This window comes from Ylistrum balloti, unplaced genomic scaffold, assembly GCF_031769215.1.
Source record: "Ylistrum balloti isolate Yb309-2 unplaced genomic scaffold, AGI_CSIRO_Ybal_v1 Utg369598, whole genome shotgun sequence".
In the NCBI taxonomy this organism is placed as follows: Eukaryota; Metazoa; Mollusca; class Bivalvia; order Pectinida; family Pectinidae; genus Ylistrum; species Ylistrum balloti.
Window position 1 is genome coordinate 605,630 of NW_026781880.1, and position 21,267 is coordinate 626,896.

Genomic DNA, 21,267 nt, shown 5'->3' on the forward strand with positions numbered 1-21,267 from the left:
GTAAGCAATTACGTGTCTAAAACCAACAAGATTGCATCAAATTACGGATTCATTCTGTCTGTAGAGTGTACTATTATCATTCCGGGTTACCTTCCTCTCAGCGACATCAGGCGTAACTCTTGTCAAATCAATCTCTCTCACACTACATTTCGGTGCCCTATATAACATCTCAATAAACGGCTTCTCACCATTTCAAATTATTGAAAAACATACCTGGGCTATATATTATGTGATAAAACGTGCCTTTGATATTGATCTTCCCCTAACATTCATTGTATTCATTTATTTTAGTTTACACTAGGCACGTAAAACGTTCTTTTCACTTATAAGTAAGCATCTAACAACGATCATGTATACATACAATATGCCATTTTTCCACGTGGTTTTTAATGTGATGTGGAGCTTACAGATTCTTCAGCCACACTGCCAGGTACTTTTGTTTATGTATATAATTAAAAGGTGTTAAATAAAGGTTGTGTTGTAAAAAGCCGCTTTCATCATAATTCATTTCCTGTTGACTAGCAGAGATAGAGGAGTGTATTCTGTCTATACGGAACGACAGATCTGGTAGAGGTCAGTGTGATTATCAGGAACAACAACCCTGGTAGAGGTCATTGTGGTTATCAGGAACGACAACTCTGGTAGAGGTCAGTGTGATTATCAGGAACGACAACTCTGGTAGAGGTCAGTGTGATTATCAGGAACGACAACTCTGGTAGAGGTCAGTGTGATTATCAGGAACGACAACTCTGGTAGAGGTCAGTGTGATTATCAGGAACGACAACTCTGGTAGAGGTCAGTGTGATTATCAGGAACGACAACTCTGGTAGAGGTCAGTGTGATTATCAGGAACAACAACTCTGGTAGAGGTCTGTCTGATTATCAGGAACGACAACTCCGGTAGAGGTCAGTGTGATTATCAGAAACGACAACTCTGGTAGAGGTCAGTGTAATTATCAGGAACGACAACTCTGGTAGAGGTCAGTGTGATTATAAGGTACGACAACGGGAACAGACGCGGGCTGTTTACCGAAGTGTATTGTGATCGTCAGGAACGACAACTCTGGTAGAGGTCAGTGTGATTATCAGGAACGACAGATCTGGTAGAGGTCAGTGTGGTTATCAGGAACGACAACTCTGGTAGAGGTCAGTGTGATTATCAGGAACGACAGATCTGGTAGAGGTCAGTGTGATTATCAGGAGCGACAACTCTGGTAGAGGTCTGTCTGATTATCAGGAGCGACAACTCTGGTATAGGTCAGTGTGATTATAAGGTACGACAACGGGAACAGACGCGGGCTGTTTACCGAAGTGTATTGTGATCGTCAGGAACGACAACTCTGGTAGAGGTCAGTGTGATTATCAGGAACGACAGATCTGGTAGAGGTCAGTGTGATTATCAGGAACGACAACTCTGGTAGAGGTCAGTGTGATTATCAGGAACAACAACTCTGGTAGAGGTCAGTGTGATTATCAGGAACGACAACTCTGGTAGAGGTCAGTGTGATTATCAGGAACGACAGATCTGGTAGAGGTCAGTGTGATTATCAGGAACAACAACTCTGGTAGAGGTCAGTGTGATTATAAGGTACGACAACTCTGGTAGAGGTCAGTGTGATTATCAGGAACAACAACTCTGGTAGAGGTCTGTGTGATTATCAGGAACGACAACTCTGGTAGAGGTCAGTGTGATTATCAGAAACGACAACTCTGGTAGAGGTCAGTGTGATTATCAGGAACGACAACTCTGGTAGAGGTCAGTGTGATTATCAGGAACGACAACTCTGGTAGAGGTCAGTATGATTATCAGGTACAACAATGGGAACAGACGCGGGATGTTTACCGAAGTGTATTGCGATCGTCAGGAACGACAACTCTGGTAGAGGTCAGTGTGATTATCAGGAACCACAACTCTGGTAGAGGTCAGTGTGATTATAAGGTACGACAACGGGAACAGACGCGGGCTGTTTACCGAAGTGTATTGTGATCGTCAGGAACGACAACTCTGGTAGAGTTTAATGTGATTATCAGGAACGACAACTCTGGCAGAGTTTAATATGATTATCTGGAACGACAACTCTGGTAGAGTTTAATATGATTATCTGGAACGACAACTCTGGTAGAGATAGAAGGATTAATTGTGACTATACGGAACGACAAAGCTGGTATGTATTGTAGGCAAATAGGTAAGATAATAAAAATGGAAAGATGACTGTTCAAACGGAATGGGACAGTTATTTCGGATTTGTGTTGTTTTCAGTTCCGACGGAACCGAGTAAAACAGGTGTTCTGACATCGCAGATTTTTGTCAGTAACTCGAAACGTCGCGGATAAAAAGGACTCTTCGATGTAATTGTACGCGTTGAACTAACACCAAACATCCTGCTGTCAAAACATCAAAAGTATGGTGTTGGGATCAGAGGAAACCCTGTCTAGCCATTAAACAGAACACATAGGGACTGACAGGAGCTGACAGACAACGCAGACGGTTCGAAACGCATTTGAAATAGTGGAAACTAACGGTGATATGCGTAAACTTAAATTATGTATGTTTTGTTGCACCCAGTCGTATCATTTAAAGATTTCCATAACAATGCAGTGGACACCTGCTGTATATCATATGTTTGACTAAGGTCCTTTCATTTCTAGGATTAGAGGTTTAAAGTTATCGTACCGTTATTACGCAGTCTGTAAAGACATTTGGAAATGGATTTGTTTCTTGGAAACGTTATATTTTAATCAATATCATCAGTCAAATGAATGAACATATTAGTCTATCGCTTTCTAACGACATTTATCATTGGCTAATTATCACTTGTTGTTTGGCAACGTGCGAATGTTTTATCAATCTCAATTCACGGCACGCGTGCAGTGCTTTACCAAAAACCTCATGCGTTTTCACAAATCAAAGCACTTGAATAAAGTGTGACTGGTTCGATTTTTCTAATCAGTGTGACTACTTTTGGAGCCATCCTGAAACTTTTAACACGTCGTACAGAACTGCCATTTGTATATGTCAATGAATTATCATGGTCACACATTCATTGATATAGAGAACCGGAGAATTAATTTGACCTTTAACCTCATTATTGCCGTGACCATTAAACATATCCATGAATCTGTACTTACTTACAATCTTTAACATATGTCATGGATGATGACCTTTGACATCAACGTGACACTGACATTGAGCGTATAGCTATCACTGTAATTTTATTGATTCACGATCAATAGATTTAATCTTTGACCTTCATGCGACCTTATGGAAAACGGAGCCCAATTCATCGTAAATTTCCTGTCCCACCATCAATAATTGCAAAATGTTGTTACAAACACACAATTTGAATTTCATTGACATTGACTTTAAAACAAGCAGACACAGTGGTGTCATAGACGTGGATTGATATAATAACGCTTTACTGTGTCCGAAAATATGATTTGGACAATCATTTCGAATAAACAGCGTAATAATAAATAAAATGGCGGCTATATGGGTTGATGGAATATTTGCACATACCAGATCTCTAGTGGAAAAGCCAACGTTAAAAACACATTTGTCGAATATTTCTTCAATATATAACTGAGAGGAAAAAGAAACGCAGTTAGGAAGTTCCAGGTCAACTACAGGAAATAGAAAAGGGTTTTAGAATGTAATTATGGTGTAACTGGAAGATAGTTGACCACTCTGTCATCTACAATAATTTCATTTGTGTACGTTAAGTTAACCTTTCAAATTTGACGTTGATTCAAGAGTACCCCACTCAAAATGAAGTGCGTTCTGGATCCACCAATATCGTGTGTGCCCCCCGCGAGCTGCAGTAACTGCACGAACTCTTTTGTGCATTTAATTGATCGCGGTATTAATCCTCATCATTGGTATACCATTCCATTCCTCATCCAGCGCCAACGCCAACTGAGCGACGTTGATTAGAGGATTCGGCCAACGTCTTATCCTTCTGTCCAACTCGTCCCGTAAATTTTCTACTGGGGAGAGGTCAGGGCTGTATTGGGGCCAGTCTAGGGTGGGGACATTGTTTGCAGCGAGATAACCACGGCAAACCCTCGCTACATGCGGCCGGGCGTTGTCCTGCTGAAATGTCAGTTGACGCTACTGTACTAGAGGAACAACATGTGGCGCTAGGACTTGATCTCTATAGCGGACGGCCGTGAGATTTCCCTGAATAACGACCAGAGGAGTCTTGAAACCATGCGCAATCCCTCCCCATACCATGATCGATCCTCCTCCAAAGCGATCATTCTCTATCACGCAAGCATCTGCATAGCGCTCATGGGTACGTCTATAAACACGACGTCGGCCGTCTGCCCGGTAAAGCGAAAATCTGGACTCATCAGAGACAGGACCCTTCTCCAGCGTTGCATTGGGAAGCGTTTTACGGAATCTGCGTTCAGCCATTGCATTCGTCTGGCATGTCGCTACGCATTAAGCTGTGGTCCAACATATGGCTGCCGCAAATTTAGACCGAAGGCACGCAGTCGAGTAGGCACTGTCTTTGGATCAATTGGAACAGGATGACGCCCAATTGTGTTACTTGCTCTTTCCGTGGCCGTCAGAAAGCGATTGCGTAGGTGCGAAAGTCGCATTGCCCTATCCTGCCGACGCGTCGTCACACGAGGGCGACCGCTTCGGGGACCTTCCGGTGGCATGTCGTCTTTGGATGAGACGGCAAATGTTCGATGGATGGACTCCAAATTGATTTGCGACCTGATTTTGCGGGGTACCTTGCAACGAAGTGCAATGGCACGACCCCTGTCAACTTCGGAGAGTCGTGGCAATTTTTACGGTGAACTGTTTATGCTTAAAATATGGGAAATCAAGACGGATATGTCTGAAGATTCGCACACACATATTTTGAACCAGTCTTTTATACTGGGTTCGAGATATCGTGTTTTTGTCTTTTATTCCTTTGTACCAGCGGCGTGCGCAGTTTAGTTATGCATCAGTGATTTTAATACGGTAGCATAGGGACCTAACTCAAATGCACACATTTGTCGAGTTTCATGGGCGTACGTCTAGGATTTAATTTACAACATAAATTTTCTGCTAATTGCGTTTCTTTTTCCTCTCAGTATAGTTTCAATGAAAGCAACGGTTCTGTAGAAAACAGACCTACGCTATCTATTAATGTGTGTTTACTCTACGGTTGTAATGAAATAAGCGTCCGAGCTTGGAATACAGCCAATAGATTTCTATGTTACAAACTTCATGTGCCACACAACCAGTCATTGGCTGCTCTCCAAAACGAGGCGTGTTATGTCAATACCGATGTGGCTTTTAATTAAGTTAAATCATTAGTTGATTTCGTAACAGATACACCAGACCACTGCATTATATATGCTGATTACCGTCGGAATTCCTACATTAAAGTTTAGAGTACACATATTTGTAAAAAAGAAAGGTCAATAAATCCATTAGGGAGTGGGTTTATGTTCTAGTCAGTATCAATTAAACTACCAAAACTCCGATATACTGTCGAAGGTGTTATTTTCCGAGTGTTCTAATTTTCACAATTATGTAGAATGGAATACAATCGAAAAAAAGATACTTGGAAAAGAAAAAAAAACAAAACAAAAGCAAATTGGAAAATCCTAGTCTACTTTTTTGAAGAGAATACCGGAAAAACAGCCCTTACATGTTAGAATCTGTCGCAATTCTTGATATACAAATTAAACCCGTGTTTTATTATTCTACACTGACACTGATGTTTATGCCTTATTCTATATAACGAAACAATGACATCCTCTCATGATTCAGGTATCGATTAGACACTGGTGTCCTTAGTACACTCTCTAGTGAATATTGTAAATAAGCAAGATTTCTACATGAACATGTCGTTATCATCCTTACCATATCCACAGATAGAAGGTGGGGAAATGTGACCGAGAATGTTATCATCCTGGGCTTAAAGGAAGCAATTTTAATTTTTGTTTAAACATCAGAAAGAGTCCTTAAATTTCTCATTTTTTTCTTTCTTTTTCCAGATAAAAAATCTGAAGATATTCAAAGTTAATCAGCAGTTTTATAACAGTGCTGTTATGCAGCATACTTTTCTGTCGTCACACTGCAGGATAAGCCAAATCATTTGAGTGTTAGTGTAAAGTATTTAATCCAAATTTTTAAGTCCACTTTAGGTAAGAGAGATGTTGATGTCTTAAATGATGTATTGGTGTCTGAATAAAATACATAGTAGCATTATCAAACAGGACACATAGAAATAAAGTATGTAGGACCTCCATGTACTGCACAACTAAGGACAGAGGGGAATCTCCATGTACAGCACAACTAAGGACAGAGGGGAATCTCCATGTACAGCACAACTAAGGACAGAGGGGAATCTCCATGTACAGCACAACTAAGGACAGAGGGGAATCTCCATGTACAGCACAACTAAGGACAGAGGGGAATCTCCATGTACAGCACAGCTAAGGACAGAGGGGAATCTCCATGTACAGCACAGCTAAGGACAGAGGGGAATCTCCATGTACAGCACAACTAAGGACAGAGGGGAATCTCCATGTACAGCACAACTAAGGACAGAGGGAAACATGGAAAAATTATCTCCATGTACAGCACAACTAAGGACAGAGGGAAACATGGAAAAATTATCTCCATGTACAGCACAACTAAGGACAGAGGGAAACATGGAAAAAAAAAGTCTCTCCATGTACAGCACAACTAAGGACAGAGGGGAATCTCCATATACAGCACAACTAAGGACAGAGGGAAACATGGAAAAATTATCTCCATGTACAGCACAACTATGGAGGAAAAATTATCTCCATATACAGCACAACTAAGGACAGAGGGGAATCTCCATCTACAGCACAACTAAGGACAGAGGGAAACATGGAAAAATTATCACCGTGTACAGCTCAACTAAGGACAGAGGGAAACATGGAAAAAAAGTATCTCCATGTACAGCACAACTAAGGACAGAGGGGAATCTCCATGTACAGCACAACTAAGGACAGAGGGAAACATGGAAAAAAGGTATCTCCATGTACAGCACAACTAAGGACAGAGGGAAACATGGAAAAATTATCTCCATGTACAGCACAACTAAGGACAGAGGGAATCATGGAAAACACTTATCTCCATGTACAGCACAACTAAGGACAGAGGGAAACATGGAAAAATTATCTCCATGTACAGTACTACTAAGGACAGAGGGAAACATGGAAAAATTATCTCCATGTACAGCACAACTAAGGACAGAGGGAAACATGGAAAAAAGTATCTCCATATACAGCACAACTAAGGACAGAGGGAAACATGGAAAAATTATCTCCATGTACAGCACAACTAAGGACAGAGGGAAACATGGAAAAAAGTATCTCCATGTACAGCACAACTAAGGACAGAAGGAAACATGGAAAAAAAGTATCTCCATGTACAGCACAACTAAGGACAGAGGGAAACATGGAAAAAAGTATCTCCATGTACAGCACAACTAAGGACAGAGGGGAATCTCCATCTACAGCACAACTAAAGACAGAGGGAAACATGGAAAAATTATCTCCATGTACAGCACAACTATGGACTGAGGGAAACATGGAAAAATTATCTCCATGTACAGCACAACTAAGGACAGAGGGAAACATGGAAAAAAAGTATCTCCATTTACAGCACAACTAAGGACAGAGGGGAATCTCCATCTACAGCATAACTAAGGACAGAGGGAAACATGGAAAAAAAGTATCTCCATGTACAGCACAACTAAGGACAGAGGGGAATCTCCATGTACAGCACAACTAAGGACAGAGGGAAACATGGAAAAAAGGTATCTCCATGTACAGCACAACTAAGGACAGAGGGAAACATGGAAAAATTATCTCCATGTACAGCACAACTAAGGACAGAGGGAAACATGGAAAAAAAGTATCTCCATGTACAGCACAACTAAGGACAGAGGGAAACATGGAAAAAAACTTATCTCTATCTACAGCACAACTAAGGACCAAGGGGAACATAGAAATAATGTTAAAAAATATCTCCTTGTAGACAACATCTAAGGACCAAACGGAACATTCTTATGGATTTTACAAGTATCTAAATTTTACATACTTTGATTACCTAAATTGTCCTCATCGATAAGAAGATGCTGTCGACTCTTCAGTTTTTAAAATTGATTTACTTAACAGAAAAGTCAAAGCTCATTCAAAATGAACGACCTATATAGCCAATTGTTGTTCATTCATATTGTAAAGATAAATTTCAATGTCAGTAATATCAGTTAAGTAATTGTGCTGCCAAATATTGTACCCTTCCGGCATCTGCTTAAAAGTAAGTAGGTATCAGGTATGTATATTGAAACAAATGTCAAACTAAAGATATACGTATCTAGAGGCTACCAGACTACATAATAATACTGATTACACTGCCCAGCGACCACTCCAGAGGATTCATGTGACACACTCTCCTCTTTATTTTTGACATTTATTTCTGTTGTATTGGCGCAAACTTCCGTGTCCATTTTACAATTTTAGGGAAATGGAGTTTTATCTACATTACTCCCTCAAATAGTAGCCCCCGTGGCCACCGAGCCTTTCTTAAGTAGTGCCATTTGACCGCCATCACTATGTGATGACCAGTATAGTTACTTAAATGACACCTGTCGTGGCCATTAACGGTCAAAGCGTGAGTTTATGATATGGCGTCGGCTGCATTTTGAGTCGTTCGATTTGATTACGTTGTGTTTCGGACCACAATGTCCGCCATTGTAGTTCCGATAGTATCACTACAAAACGATGAAATATTTCAGATCCACAATATATCTAGTAATAACTGTTATAATCTTTTAGAAACCAAAGTGTTCAGTGACATTATAGTATCTGACATTTAATACGAGCCACGTTACCAAGGTAATGTAAATTTTATTGTGTAACCACTGGTCTGTGTTACCATGGTAATTGATATTTGATGGTGTCACCACTGGTTTGTGTAACCAAGGTAATGGATATTTGATGGTGTTACCACTGGTTTTTGTGTTACCAAAGTAATGGATATTTGATGGTGTTACCACTAGTTTGTGTTACCAAGGTAATGGATATTTGATGGTGCTACCACCGGTTTGTGTTACCAAGGTAAAGGATATTTGATGGTGCTACCACTGGTTTGTGTTACCACGGCAATGGATATTTGATGGTGTTACCACTGGTTTGTGTAACCACGGTTGCGTTAGATATACACATCTTGGTTATGGGAATGGTATGTGTTACTTGGTTATTTTATATTTTTTACTTTACGGCCCGTCGAGCTTCAATTGCTATCCTCGTATTTTGAGAGTTCGTCAGTAACACAATAGTTTTAGTGAATAAGACAAATGATCCTGTCCTTCTATATTTCCCCGACAAAGAAAGGATGTCAAGTAACGCCTCCAAATATTCATCACCCTACTCAACATCTGACCTGCAAGTATCTTCTAGGAAAAACAGCTTATATTGTATCACTAAAGAGCACCAAAGGCCCTAAATAGGGAACTCTCTGTTAAAGATAAATGCCTACGGTTTATTTTTGCTCTTGTTGTCGACATTTCTAAATCTTAAGAGAACGACAATGAATATTGAATTCCTTTTTTGCGTCACTTCCTGTGACATTATGACGTATCTAGTGTATCTAGAACAACGACACCATAAATTAGAGATGTGCTGGCTATTCCAAACTACAAAACAAACAATGTTTCGCTCGAAATGCTTGTAGAACTTTAAGCTTGTACAAAGAATTTCGCACCTTTCAACAATTAAATTGATAACCCATTTTTCTCCGATCGATTGAATGGAACATTGATATTTCTCTCTAACCTCATGCTCTCCCGTTACTCGTTGTGATATCTACAATATCAGAACCTGTTTATTTATATACACGTACCTGTATTAGTCATATTTCATTTCCAACTGTTATGTATTTAACAGTTGGAAACGAACATGCTTTCCGTCATTCATTATAATTCCCGAAATACTTTTAATTTTATGATAAGTGAAAGATGGACACAAGACTGCTGTGGAGTCAACGAACTTCCAAAAACAAACTTGTCTTAAGTACCTGATTAGTGGCCACTGTTCAGCAGATAAAGAGGAGGCAAGTCTGCCAATCGTAATAACGACTTGTAATCCTATTTAAGTCTCCTTCTTGTATCATTGGGCTCTATGTCAAATCATTTATAAGATAAACAAAAGCTAGCGGAAATATAATTCCTTGACCATGTTATGGTCACTAAATACAGCTTATTACATTATGATACTAAGTTTACTTAAACATTAGAACAAATAGCAGCTGTTCTCTCTTTTTAAGTTAGATTTCGGTAACAAACAGAAAATTTGTTAGCCCGTTTTAACAGGCAAACAGGAACAACAGATGGAGGTGTCAAGAAATAATTAGGAAAAGCAATAATCTCAATCAATCTAATGTTTGGTCCGTTTTAAGTCCAAAGGCTATTAATAAAACATTTCAGTGACGTTGATGGATTCCTCTGTAAAAGTGTAAAGGTCATCCAAATGAAATAATTATGCGTTAAAAGTGGAAACTGAGGTCTCGCTCTAGTTTGTGGTCATTATTTCCATTTTGTCCTACGATGCAACATCACTTTACTAAAAACTTTTTTTTTTCAGTTCCCAATTTTTCGATTCATTCGCTTCCAACGTTTCAAAATTAGTTCCTTATCATCAATGAAGAATCTCAGAATAACGAAACGAAGCATTGTTTGGCTCTAAGGTATCTAGATCTAATTTTGTATTGAAAGCTCATCCTATGAAAAACCAGCGTCATTTTCAATCAAGGTCTTCGTGTAGCAGTGGCGGGACCGCGGTTACCACGTGGTTAAGATGTCTAAGGTACTGACCACGGGCCGGTTGTTTTTCTCTGAAAACTCCGGCTTTCCTACACGTCTTAAATTACCTTGGCTGTTAAAAGGACGTAAAGCAACAATAAACTAAACAAATGTACTTGTTGGTTGCTTCTTCACTGAACAACATGCAGGAGATGTTCCTCACCATATCCAGATCGATTAGGGTATATAACAACGACAATACGGAGCGGTCTGTGGTGTCAGCTTCCTGAGAAATACAAACTGCCCAGAGCAGGAATCGAACTCCTCTGATCTTCCCCTGGGGTTGCAAAGTCCCGAGATCCCCAGCCCAATAATCATACCACATATCTTCCATTGTACAATATGTACACTGAGTCTCTTATTTAACAATATAATTTTATTTATAATTTTACTAGTATATTTCTCAGTTCTTATTCATATTCGTTAAGCAGTCTTGTGTCTGTTTGGCTTTTAAATTTGACAAACCTGCTGCTGGAAAGTGTTTTCAAGGAGATAGGCATATTCTAGGGAATATCAATAGTATACATAAAATATTACGTAATTGCTTTTGTCTTATTTACATTCACGTAGTTTCCATTATTTTTCACATTGTCTTGATAGAGTGATGATAACGATGACGTTATATGTGCGTTTGGCATTCCCAGAAACACCTGATCATGTTAGCCTTTCAGTTGATAGCTAAATAACGATGTTTTCTCTGTTTACACAACCTTTCATGGACTGTCTAGGGACCGAGCGTAGCGATATTTTACCGTGTAAATACCACGTACACTGCAATTTTCACACCTCTACTTAATCTACCAGTACCCCTATTCACATATTCAGGACTGGTGAGTCCACGACAAAAAAATATTGTGGAAGACAGGACAACTACTCTCGATGCAAATATAACAGAGAAAAATATCGACATATCAAAGAAACAGATTCGACTTAACGTTGTGGAGTTATCAATAGTGATCCGGAGATTCCTGAAAAAGGTACAAGGAAAATACGACCAGGTTTTTCAGAAATATGGGCGTCTTTTGCTTAACCAGTGATAACCGCCACACAGTTTAGTAATAAATATCAAACAAGTTGTGATTGTTGTTGTTTTGATGTCCGTCAAATGTCCGCGGTTTTAACCAAAGACTGAAGCCAAGGGATATATTTTTTTCACGGGGATTTAGGAAAGCACTATCGATTTCTTTACCAATCATTTTTTTCCCAATAAATCTATTTTTCGTAATTTTGCTTCTTCCTCTGAAATATGTAAACATATAAACCTTCCGAAATAAACCTTTCCACTATACCAACACACGAACTAAACTGTTCCATACAATTGTTTCGTCCTTCTAGGTCTCTTTAGTGATACTGAAGACAACAAGTGTGTTTTATAACACGAAGCAAGATAACATAGCTCGTAAAGAGAAATCAAATGTGACGTGCTCTAACGACAAGACATAATTTGATTTGCAAAATTTGCTGATTTTTTTTTTTTTTTTTTTGTCGGCCAACAATCAGTGGAAATTTAGACAGGAAATGACGTTGGCATCAAATATGAACTATGAGTCAGTTTCCTTTTTGCTGAATTATGTTATATTTATAACCTCTAGTAATTATAACGAGGTCCATTTAATACTAATTCAGAAACATTTATATTGCTCATTTTACATGAAAAGCTTTCTAGTTTGTAACTTGCACATATCTTACTTTATAATAAATGCTGTAATTTAATGAGGACAGAGTGCTGTTGAACGTATTTTTAGCTTTTAACGTAAAACTTTTTAAGAACGTGATTTTTTTCACGTGTAGTGAATCCTCAAAGAAGAAAGATATCATAAACTTCACCAATTGGAAACTACTTTTGGATAATTTTTAACACGTAAATGTAGTAAATGTGTTATCGTTCAATAATGACTATTGTTGGGTTTACGATTCCTTTCGTAAGAGTTCCTTTACATCAGAAACAAGACTCAGTATAAAACAGAAGAAATGTCTTCTTCGGTGCAGCTGCCTCTCTATACATTTCCGAAATTCTGGCGGAGTTTGACCGGACCTAAGAAAGATGAATGGTTCATATGGATTTTATGGTGAAACGTGGACTTTTAGATAGATGACTATTGATAGTTCGGGCCCTTGTATACATTTTGGTAAATCTCTAATAAAAAATGTCAATAAGTGGGCCCTATCCGATACTCAGGCCACGTCTGAACTCCGTCCAGTCATTAGCCACAAGTATACAGACGAAGCGTTAGGGTATACAGAAGTTGTATGTTTATAAAGAGTACGCCGAATTGATTTTCTAGTCATTTCGTAAACGATTGATGCAACGCCATACGGTCCATATCAAATGGAGTATATCTTGAAACCGTATGTATGAGTTCGTCAGAATGTTTGAAGAAGTTACACCAACGACCAACACTTTCGCGGTAACATAACATCTTTAAAATGAATAATTCAGAAAGAGAGTTAACGTAATGAATGTTACTGTCACTTCGCTAACACCACAATGGAAAAACAAAGTGTTACCTTTCTCGATAATTGAGCAATTGACTATTTAATTATTGTTTGTATTTACAAATTGCTGTAAACTTGTAAATGTATCTAGCTGTTGGAGCTATAGAGAGTTGTTCCCCAATTTGTTCGTTATTATTGCAGAACCTTGTGACATGATCGCAATACCGCTAGATACGTGATGTGACCCAGCGGCATTCATATTGATTAAAATAGTACAGTTTATCAACTAACAAACGACGCCCACGTTGTAAAAGCTTTGAGGACAATTTAATTATATGCCATATAGAAAACGAACCTTCTCTTTATTAAATATGTAAATTCTACGTCCTCAATAATAAAAGCTAAAATTATCAAAAAATGCAAATATTTTCTATGGGATACTTTGCAATTAACACATGTGGGCTTCTCGTCTTCGAAAGGTTTATTTGATATACGTTAATGCAAACAAAGCTTGTTTTGCGTTTAACGTCTTTACAACAGCTAAAATTACAACGATTGTGGTCACAGAGGGCGGTTCACTGAGAAGTGGATGATGAAATGGCGTGTCGTATTTCTAACACGAACTTTAGACAGAATCCCATAAAATCGACGAAGTAAACCCCGTTAGGAATGCCGCTATTACAGTATAGAAACCGACAGGTATCTGTTGATCGGCTGTCCTCAAGGCTGTGGATGTGTGTGTTGGCTGGATTTATCGACCATTGAACAGCTAAGGAAATTTTGAGGCGGACTCTCCTTGTAGTAGCTGGTAATTACCTCACTGACCAACATGCGAGAGACCCGTCGCACGCCATCCAAAGAAATTAGGGTAAAATGACCAAGGACCACAACAGCACTGACCGGTCCATTTCTTCCATTAGAAACAAACCCCACCAAGACTGTGCCAGTGGCCCCTGGTCCCACTTTAATCACCTCATATTGCACATTATCAATTACATATCAAAGACATTGTACGATATACGTGCAGAAAACTAGTAATCGAATTAGGAGACCCTTATGTATTCTGGTACAGTAAAATGGCCCTGATATCTCAATTTGCATAATAAACTGGTTTTAAATATGTTATACACTAATAGGAGTGTTTACTTATCCAGGGGCCCTGTACTCAAACTTTCTCTTTGAAATTTTATCACGTTTAAATGGAAAGCTTATGGTAGATGTTTGATCAATTGTAAGTATAAACACTTATCAATAGCTAATGAAATAAAGAAGGATTTCCGGACCTTTTAAATCAGATAGAAGACCTCAAAATCAAAGACATTCGGTTTTACATTTGAGTCGCTGCGCAATTCAATTGATATTGTATCGAAAGTGACCTCAAGTTTTATCTATTTGTCGGAATGTTAGACCCTACGAGACTGTCAAGATAATATAATAAGATTAATGAATTAGACACACACTAAGTTGTGTAATGTTGTGAAAAAAGTTGTGTTAATGTTCGACATCTTGTTTTTATATAACCAAGGTTCAAAATCATAGTGTTTAGGAAGTGTCATATGCAACGAAGAAGATAAATTTTCGATACATCTATAGTGGAGTGGACTCGAACAGTCGAACAGTCTGCTGTAGTGGAAGCTTTCAATTGTTGAATATATGAGAATACGTCACGTATGTAGTGTTCTCTTAATATACAGCACAATTTCGTTTTTTGTTAACGAAGTCAGATAGTTTAAATCATTTAGGATAATAATACTTTTCCCTTTGGAAATTATAACAATTTTTTTTTAATTTACTTGAAATAACGTTTCTATTTGAATTTTAGAACCGCGTAAACTATAGCTAGTGGAGACGTCATGAATTGTACAGTGCTATTCTCGCACATCTCCATAAGAAACCTGATGAACTGTATACTTCCTTAAAGCCAATATATAGTTGAAAAGCAATACAGAGGATAAAAATCCCTCTGTTAGATTATCATGCACCAAAACCATCGATATGACATGATGTAGAGACACAACATACTGTAGCTATTGTTAAGCAGGCTTGTTTTTTCATTGTTTTTGAGGATGGCCTAAAATCCAGAGAGATGAATCCTAGGAAAACGAAATATATAACGAGAATTTTAAAGAGAAATCATATCCTTTTGCTCTAATTTTTTTTTTTTGTTTTTTTTGTTTTTTTTTTTTTTTGTAAAAATATTTATACCAAAATATTGATGATAAAGAACTTACCATACGGAAGTGAATGTTCCACGTACTCCGGACAATCCAGATAGGCCCTACTCCCAGCTTTAGTGTCGTCAAAACATCCAAAGCCGTCCCACGTTCTGGGACAATATCCCGGTTTGGGTGATGAAGAGCCCATATTTAATTGTCTTTCGCAACAATTTTCCGCTGCGTCACAACATTTTTTCCACCATTCACATTTCTCTTCGTCCATTGTGTTACAAATGGTATTCACCGAAGATGCATTTCTCATATCAGGAATCACAAGAGTTCCGGGTTCGAGTCCAGAATCTGGACCAGCTACAAACGCAAATCCTTCCGGTTCCGAGATTGGCACTTTAAAGAACTTGGCGTCCATTTTCATGATGTAGTTATAACATAGTGAACACGATAACAGTTTAAATACACCCAGGGTCAGGTTTCCGCTACTTTCTCTACAAAACATGGTGCTAGAACTCCGGCCCAGTATTCCGTGGACGCGAGATCACACAGCGACGCGTTTGTCTTCTAAGTGTGGCGTATATCCGAAACAGTGCAGGTCACTATCTGCAACACAAACAGAATAACTTTGTATAAATGAGTCTTCAACACGCCTAGACGTATCGTGTTTTCGGGATTTCCAAGGCGATGAACAAGCGGCTGATTTAATTGTCGTATCATTCACCCTTTTAATAACAAAAATCAATAGGTTTGATTATCGATAAAAACAAATTACATAAACGCTGTGATGATGCGGCGATTTCGATCTAGTCAGTCTAATAAACGCAAGTACCTGAATAGTTTTTATTTTACCATAGCGACAACCGCAAGCATCTGCATGAAAAAGATGGACCATACATCAGTAGAATGCTTGCTCCAAACGTTGGCAGATTTGTAAAAATTACCCTAACGTTCAATCAACGCTTGCTTGTGACTATGGTGCAGATGAACAGCGCTTTCTAGTGGCTGTGTCGATTTTGTTCGTTCCAGATCAAGGAATGCACAAGAAATGTCGTTACGGTGTTGTTACTGGCACGACACAATCAGAAATTTATCAGAGTTTAATATGCAGCTTTAATTTAAAAGTCAGTGATGAAACTGTATCTGTCCGACATAAAGCCCATGTTCGGCGAGTAACTTGTACTACTACTAATATACAATGCGTATCTCGCTAAAAGCCCACCCGTTATTTGGACTTGAGTGATCTGTTGTCCCCTGGACAATGAGGGCGATGAAACGCACTGGGAATATATAAACACCGGAATATATGACGTCACTGATATAGAAATATTGATTTTTCTGTAAAATGTTTCCCAATATCAAATATTTGTATGCAATTGATATTTTTTATCTGCAGTTAACCACAACTGTTACGACTAGAATATTTTTTTTCAAATACATCGAAACATCGGACGAGTTATTAAAAACATGTATTTTTGTATGTTTGTAATGATTTTGCAATCCAATTACAATGAAGTCGAATTCAGATTCTACAGAAATGCCCACTCAAAAGGTGGTTACTCAAAAGGTGGTTACTAAGGTGTTCCCTAGTATATCTGCTGGGAATTCTCCTTTCTTAGCAGTCCATATAAGTGTCGATACAGGGAAGAAATGAACGATTTTTTTTATTCCTTCCAGATGTAATTAACTGTAAGGATGAAAGTCATCTTAAGCCATATAGATGGCTGAAGCAACAGAACGGACAACAAGAGATTCCGGTTACTTGTAAAGTACATGTCCTCATGTCTCCGTGAAATGTCGTCTTTTTAACAAGGAGATGTAGAGATAATGAACTTTTCTTGTTTTTTTCTCGCTTTTTTTAATCGAACAGGTGTATGGAATCCATATATCAGCAGCCGTTACGTTATATGATGTAACACGTGCGGTTCTAACATCGGACCTTATTGATCAGGCCCGTGTCGAACAATGTCTGCAGAAAACTGTTATTAATGATAACATTTCAATTACAGTTAAAGTCAATTCCAAAATTACAATTTCTACACTGAATTGAATCCTCTTTATCAATTAAGAAATACACAATACTGGTGCTTAACCGTTATAATCCGTTCCACAAAGCACGAGTTTATGTAGGAAAAGACGAGTATTGGACGTTTTGTTATAAGATACGATAGCAAGCTAGAAGTGTTTGGTGCTTGTTAGTGTGCCTGTTGGTACCGATGTTGTGTACCTTGTTCTCATTTGAGAACATGACATTCTTTACTTAGACTTACAAAGAATTACATGGCAGGTCTCGTCAATGAAGCAGAAGACTTTTTACTCTTCCGAAACACCTGGTTTTATGTTCCTTGTACTTTTTCAGGAGTCCCAATGGTCTCATTTTGCTCTAGTTTTATTGTACTTGAATTTGGATTAGGGTTCTGTTACCATGTTGATATTTCCTTGTTGTTAAAGCCATTTTGTTAGTAATATCGTTCTATCGCCGCGAAATGACGGGGATCTGAGATAGATATACACAACAATCGTCTTTGTACGCTTTATTGCTGTGAAATTATGGTTTTCGCTTCAAAACTGTTTTCTTTTGTGATTTTCTTTCACCACGAAAGGCAAATACAGTCGTGCCAAATGACAGAATACAGTTACGCGTATACATTCATTTCTAAAATCTCAGTGTTTTATTTTCTCGCAGCTTTATGGTGACATTCATTGATAGAATACTTCATGTGAAACAACGACATCCAACGACTTTATAGTTTCAACATTTTAATATATACATATATAAACTTAAAATTAGCAGAGTCCGGTACATATATAGAAAACTTATAAAACTTGAGACTCTTAACATTTACTTTGGCAAAAAGTAAAGCGTCTGAAGATTTAATGTGAAAGCGCTGATGCTTCACTAATCAGATGTGGTGCCAATTTCATTACTTTCTTTATTTTCTTTTTCTTTTCTTTTCTTTTTTTTTACGTTTTATAAAAAGACGATTCAGACATAGGTTAGACATCGTGAAATAATATTAAACCGACAAAAAATCAAAACATGGATGTTCGCTCATTAAATTGATCTCGTTCCTAGCGGCGAAGCCGAATAAAAGCCGATAAAAATGTTCTGACATCAACGATTGAAATATTGATTTCTTAGATATACTTGTATCCTATAAATTTACTGTATTCTAAGGAGAAAGCACCAGATATCTCTCTTCATATACTTATCAATAGTGATTAAAATGTTGATACGTTCAAGTTAACCCCATGTCATGTGTTTTCTGATATAAATGCAACTTTTGGTCTTAAAAAAGTTAAATGAGTAAAATAGAATTGGCATATCTGGGGCGAGCTAACTTGACCCAGTGTTTTTGATAAACTCTGTGATAGATCAGTGAGTGACCATGACTTGTAGGAATGTTTCTGTCGACATCCCTTTTAGGTCATCTAACCCAAAATGTCTAGATGGCCTATTACTATGTGCATCGTCCGTCGTCTTTCAAAACACTACTCATGCTGAACGCCTAAGCGGATTTCAACCCAATTTGGTCTGAAAAATCATTGGTAGCGGAGGATAATTTCTTAAATTCAGAAATTGGATTCGACCTCTAAGGACCTGGTGATGGGGACCCAAAAGGGTAGTTAGACAATACTTCACTTCAAAACGCTAATCTTCCTTAATGCTTGAATGAATTTCATTCAAATTTTGTCTGTTACATCAGTAAGGGTTGGCAAATAATTCTTAGATACAGAGTTTGATTCGCCTGAAACATTATCAGGGAGTGGCAATGATGTCAAACGTGCATGAAGTGATCCCGAGATTGTCCTGACCAAATCTTATTTTTTTTTCGCTTTGGTCCAAAATCCAACATAACTCATCTAGAACAAATATTCTGAACCACTTCATTCACACCAATGAAAGGAGTGTGATTTTTTCAAAGAAAAGAAAGAGATGATTTGTTGTTATTTTTCAAAACTTCAACATGGTAACTACAATAGCCATTTTGTAACATGGCTGTGCAACTGTTTGACTTCATCAGATTTGTCAGACCACCATCAGCGAATTTTATGGTTCATCTATCCATTCGTCGATTGTCCCGTTAAGGGTTATAACACTCTTGTAACCATAACTCCTATTTATAAACATAAAATTGGGATATATAAACATGTTCATTTTGACCATTTTAACGAGATAATTCCTACATATGATTGGGAAAAGTTGATTTAGCGTAGCGCGAGTCAGTGGATGCTGCACGTGGACAGTTTTGTAAAATCTATTTAGATTTTGCCCATATCTGTATTCCTACAAAAGAAGTTGCTATTGGACCCCACGATAAACACTGGATGACTTGTGTATTAAAGCATACTATACCAGTTTGTGACAGGTGATATTGAAGTAATAGAAATGACTCAACATGACGTCAATCAATCTAAAAATCAGCGTAATAAAGTGAATAACATAAAGAATATGCCCGTCAGTTTTTTTCTATGAAAATGTCCAAGGTCTGGTTGATAGGTTTTCCTCTTCTGACCCAAAGCATTGCTGGAAATAGGTCAAAAGATTTATGAAATCAGCAGGTGATTTCCAATGTATTCCTAATCTTATTTACCCAGTTGTAGGTAATATAGTGACAAGAAGAATGGAGCATGGTCAATAGCTTGAATACTTACTGTTGTTTTATAACACAAGTTGATGACAGCAATATGAACATTCCTATGTTAGAAAATAGAATAGACAAAACTAGCAATTCTTTAAGGGTTACAGCATCTGAAATTGAAGTTATACCACAATTTTTAAGATAAGGTAAGGTGTCTGGTCATGTTAGAATAAGTCACTGTATGGTTAGATCCACTGCATATTTTCAAATTCTTGTAAATTACTATTTAACTTGTCACTTTTTTACTTCTTCTAATATTTCTCCTGGCACGAGGAAGACTAACTTAACCAGTTGATTATCGTTTGAAAGCATTGAAATCGGTACGAAGTGTTCCTTTCAAGGAATCCATACCCATCTGGAAAATCAGAAATATGTCGATTGAAAACGGGCACTTTAATGAAAAAAGGCAAAAAATGCAAATTTATATACTAAACATTTGTAAATGAATATATGAATATTATCACTGATTCATGAGCTTTTTGCTAACAAAACTCAATTTATAATGTCTGCGAACAAATCTTACAACATGTAGAAGTATATTTACGCACTTCGGTAGGATTACTTACGTGTGTGAACACGATTACGATAAAAAAGGCGATGTCCGATGTACGATTACGATAAAAAAGGCGATGTCCGATGTACGATTACGATAAAAAAGGCGATGTCCGATGTACGATTACGATAAAAAAGGCGATGTCCGATGTACGATTACGATAAAAAAGGCGATGTCCGATGTACGATTACGATAAAAAAGGCGATGTCCGATGTACGATTACGATAAAAAAGGCGATGTCCGATGTCCGATGTACGATTACGATAAAAAAGGCGATGTCCGATGTACGATTACGATAAAAAAGGCGATGTCCGATGTCCGATTACGATAAAAAAGGCGATGTCCGATGTACGATTACGATAAAAAAGGCGATGTCCGATGTACGATTACGATAAAAAAGGCGATGTCCGATGTACGATTACGATAAAAAAGGCGATGTCCGATGTACGATTAAAAAAGGCGATGTCCGATGTACGATAAAAAAGGCGATGTCCGATGTACGATTACGATAAAAAAGGCGATGTCCGATGTACGATTACGATAAAAAAGGCGATGTCCGATGTCCGATGTACGATTACGATAAAAAAGGCGATGTCCGATGTACGATTACGATAAAAAAGGCGATG

The 21,267-nt window shown here is 38.0% G+C and overlaps 1 protein-coding gene across 3 annotated transcripts in view; it reads right to left on the reverse strand.

The window, feature by feature from the left end:
• Positions 1-21,267, reverse strand: part of LOC132545550 (calcitonin gene-related peptide type 1 receptor-like) — a 109,483-nt gene that overhangs the window by 31,580 nt on the left and 56,636 nt on the right. For all 3 annotated transcript variants that reach the window (XM_060209246.1, XM_060209254.1, XM_060209238.1), the window contains one exon: positions 15,512-16,051. In XM_060209246.1, coding sequence (XP_060065229.1) covers positions 15,512-15,950 — 439 coding nt within the window. In that variant the 5' untranslated portion in view covers positions 15,951-16,051. The remainder of the gene's footprint in view (positions 1-15,511; positions 16,052-21,267) is intronic.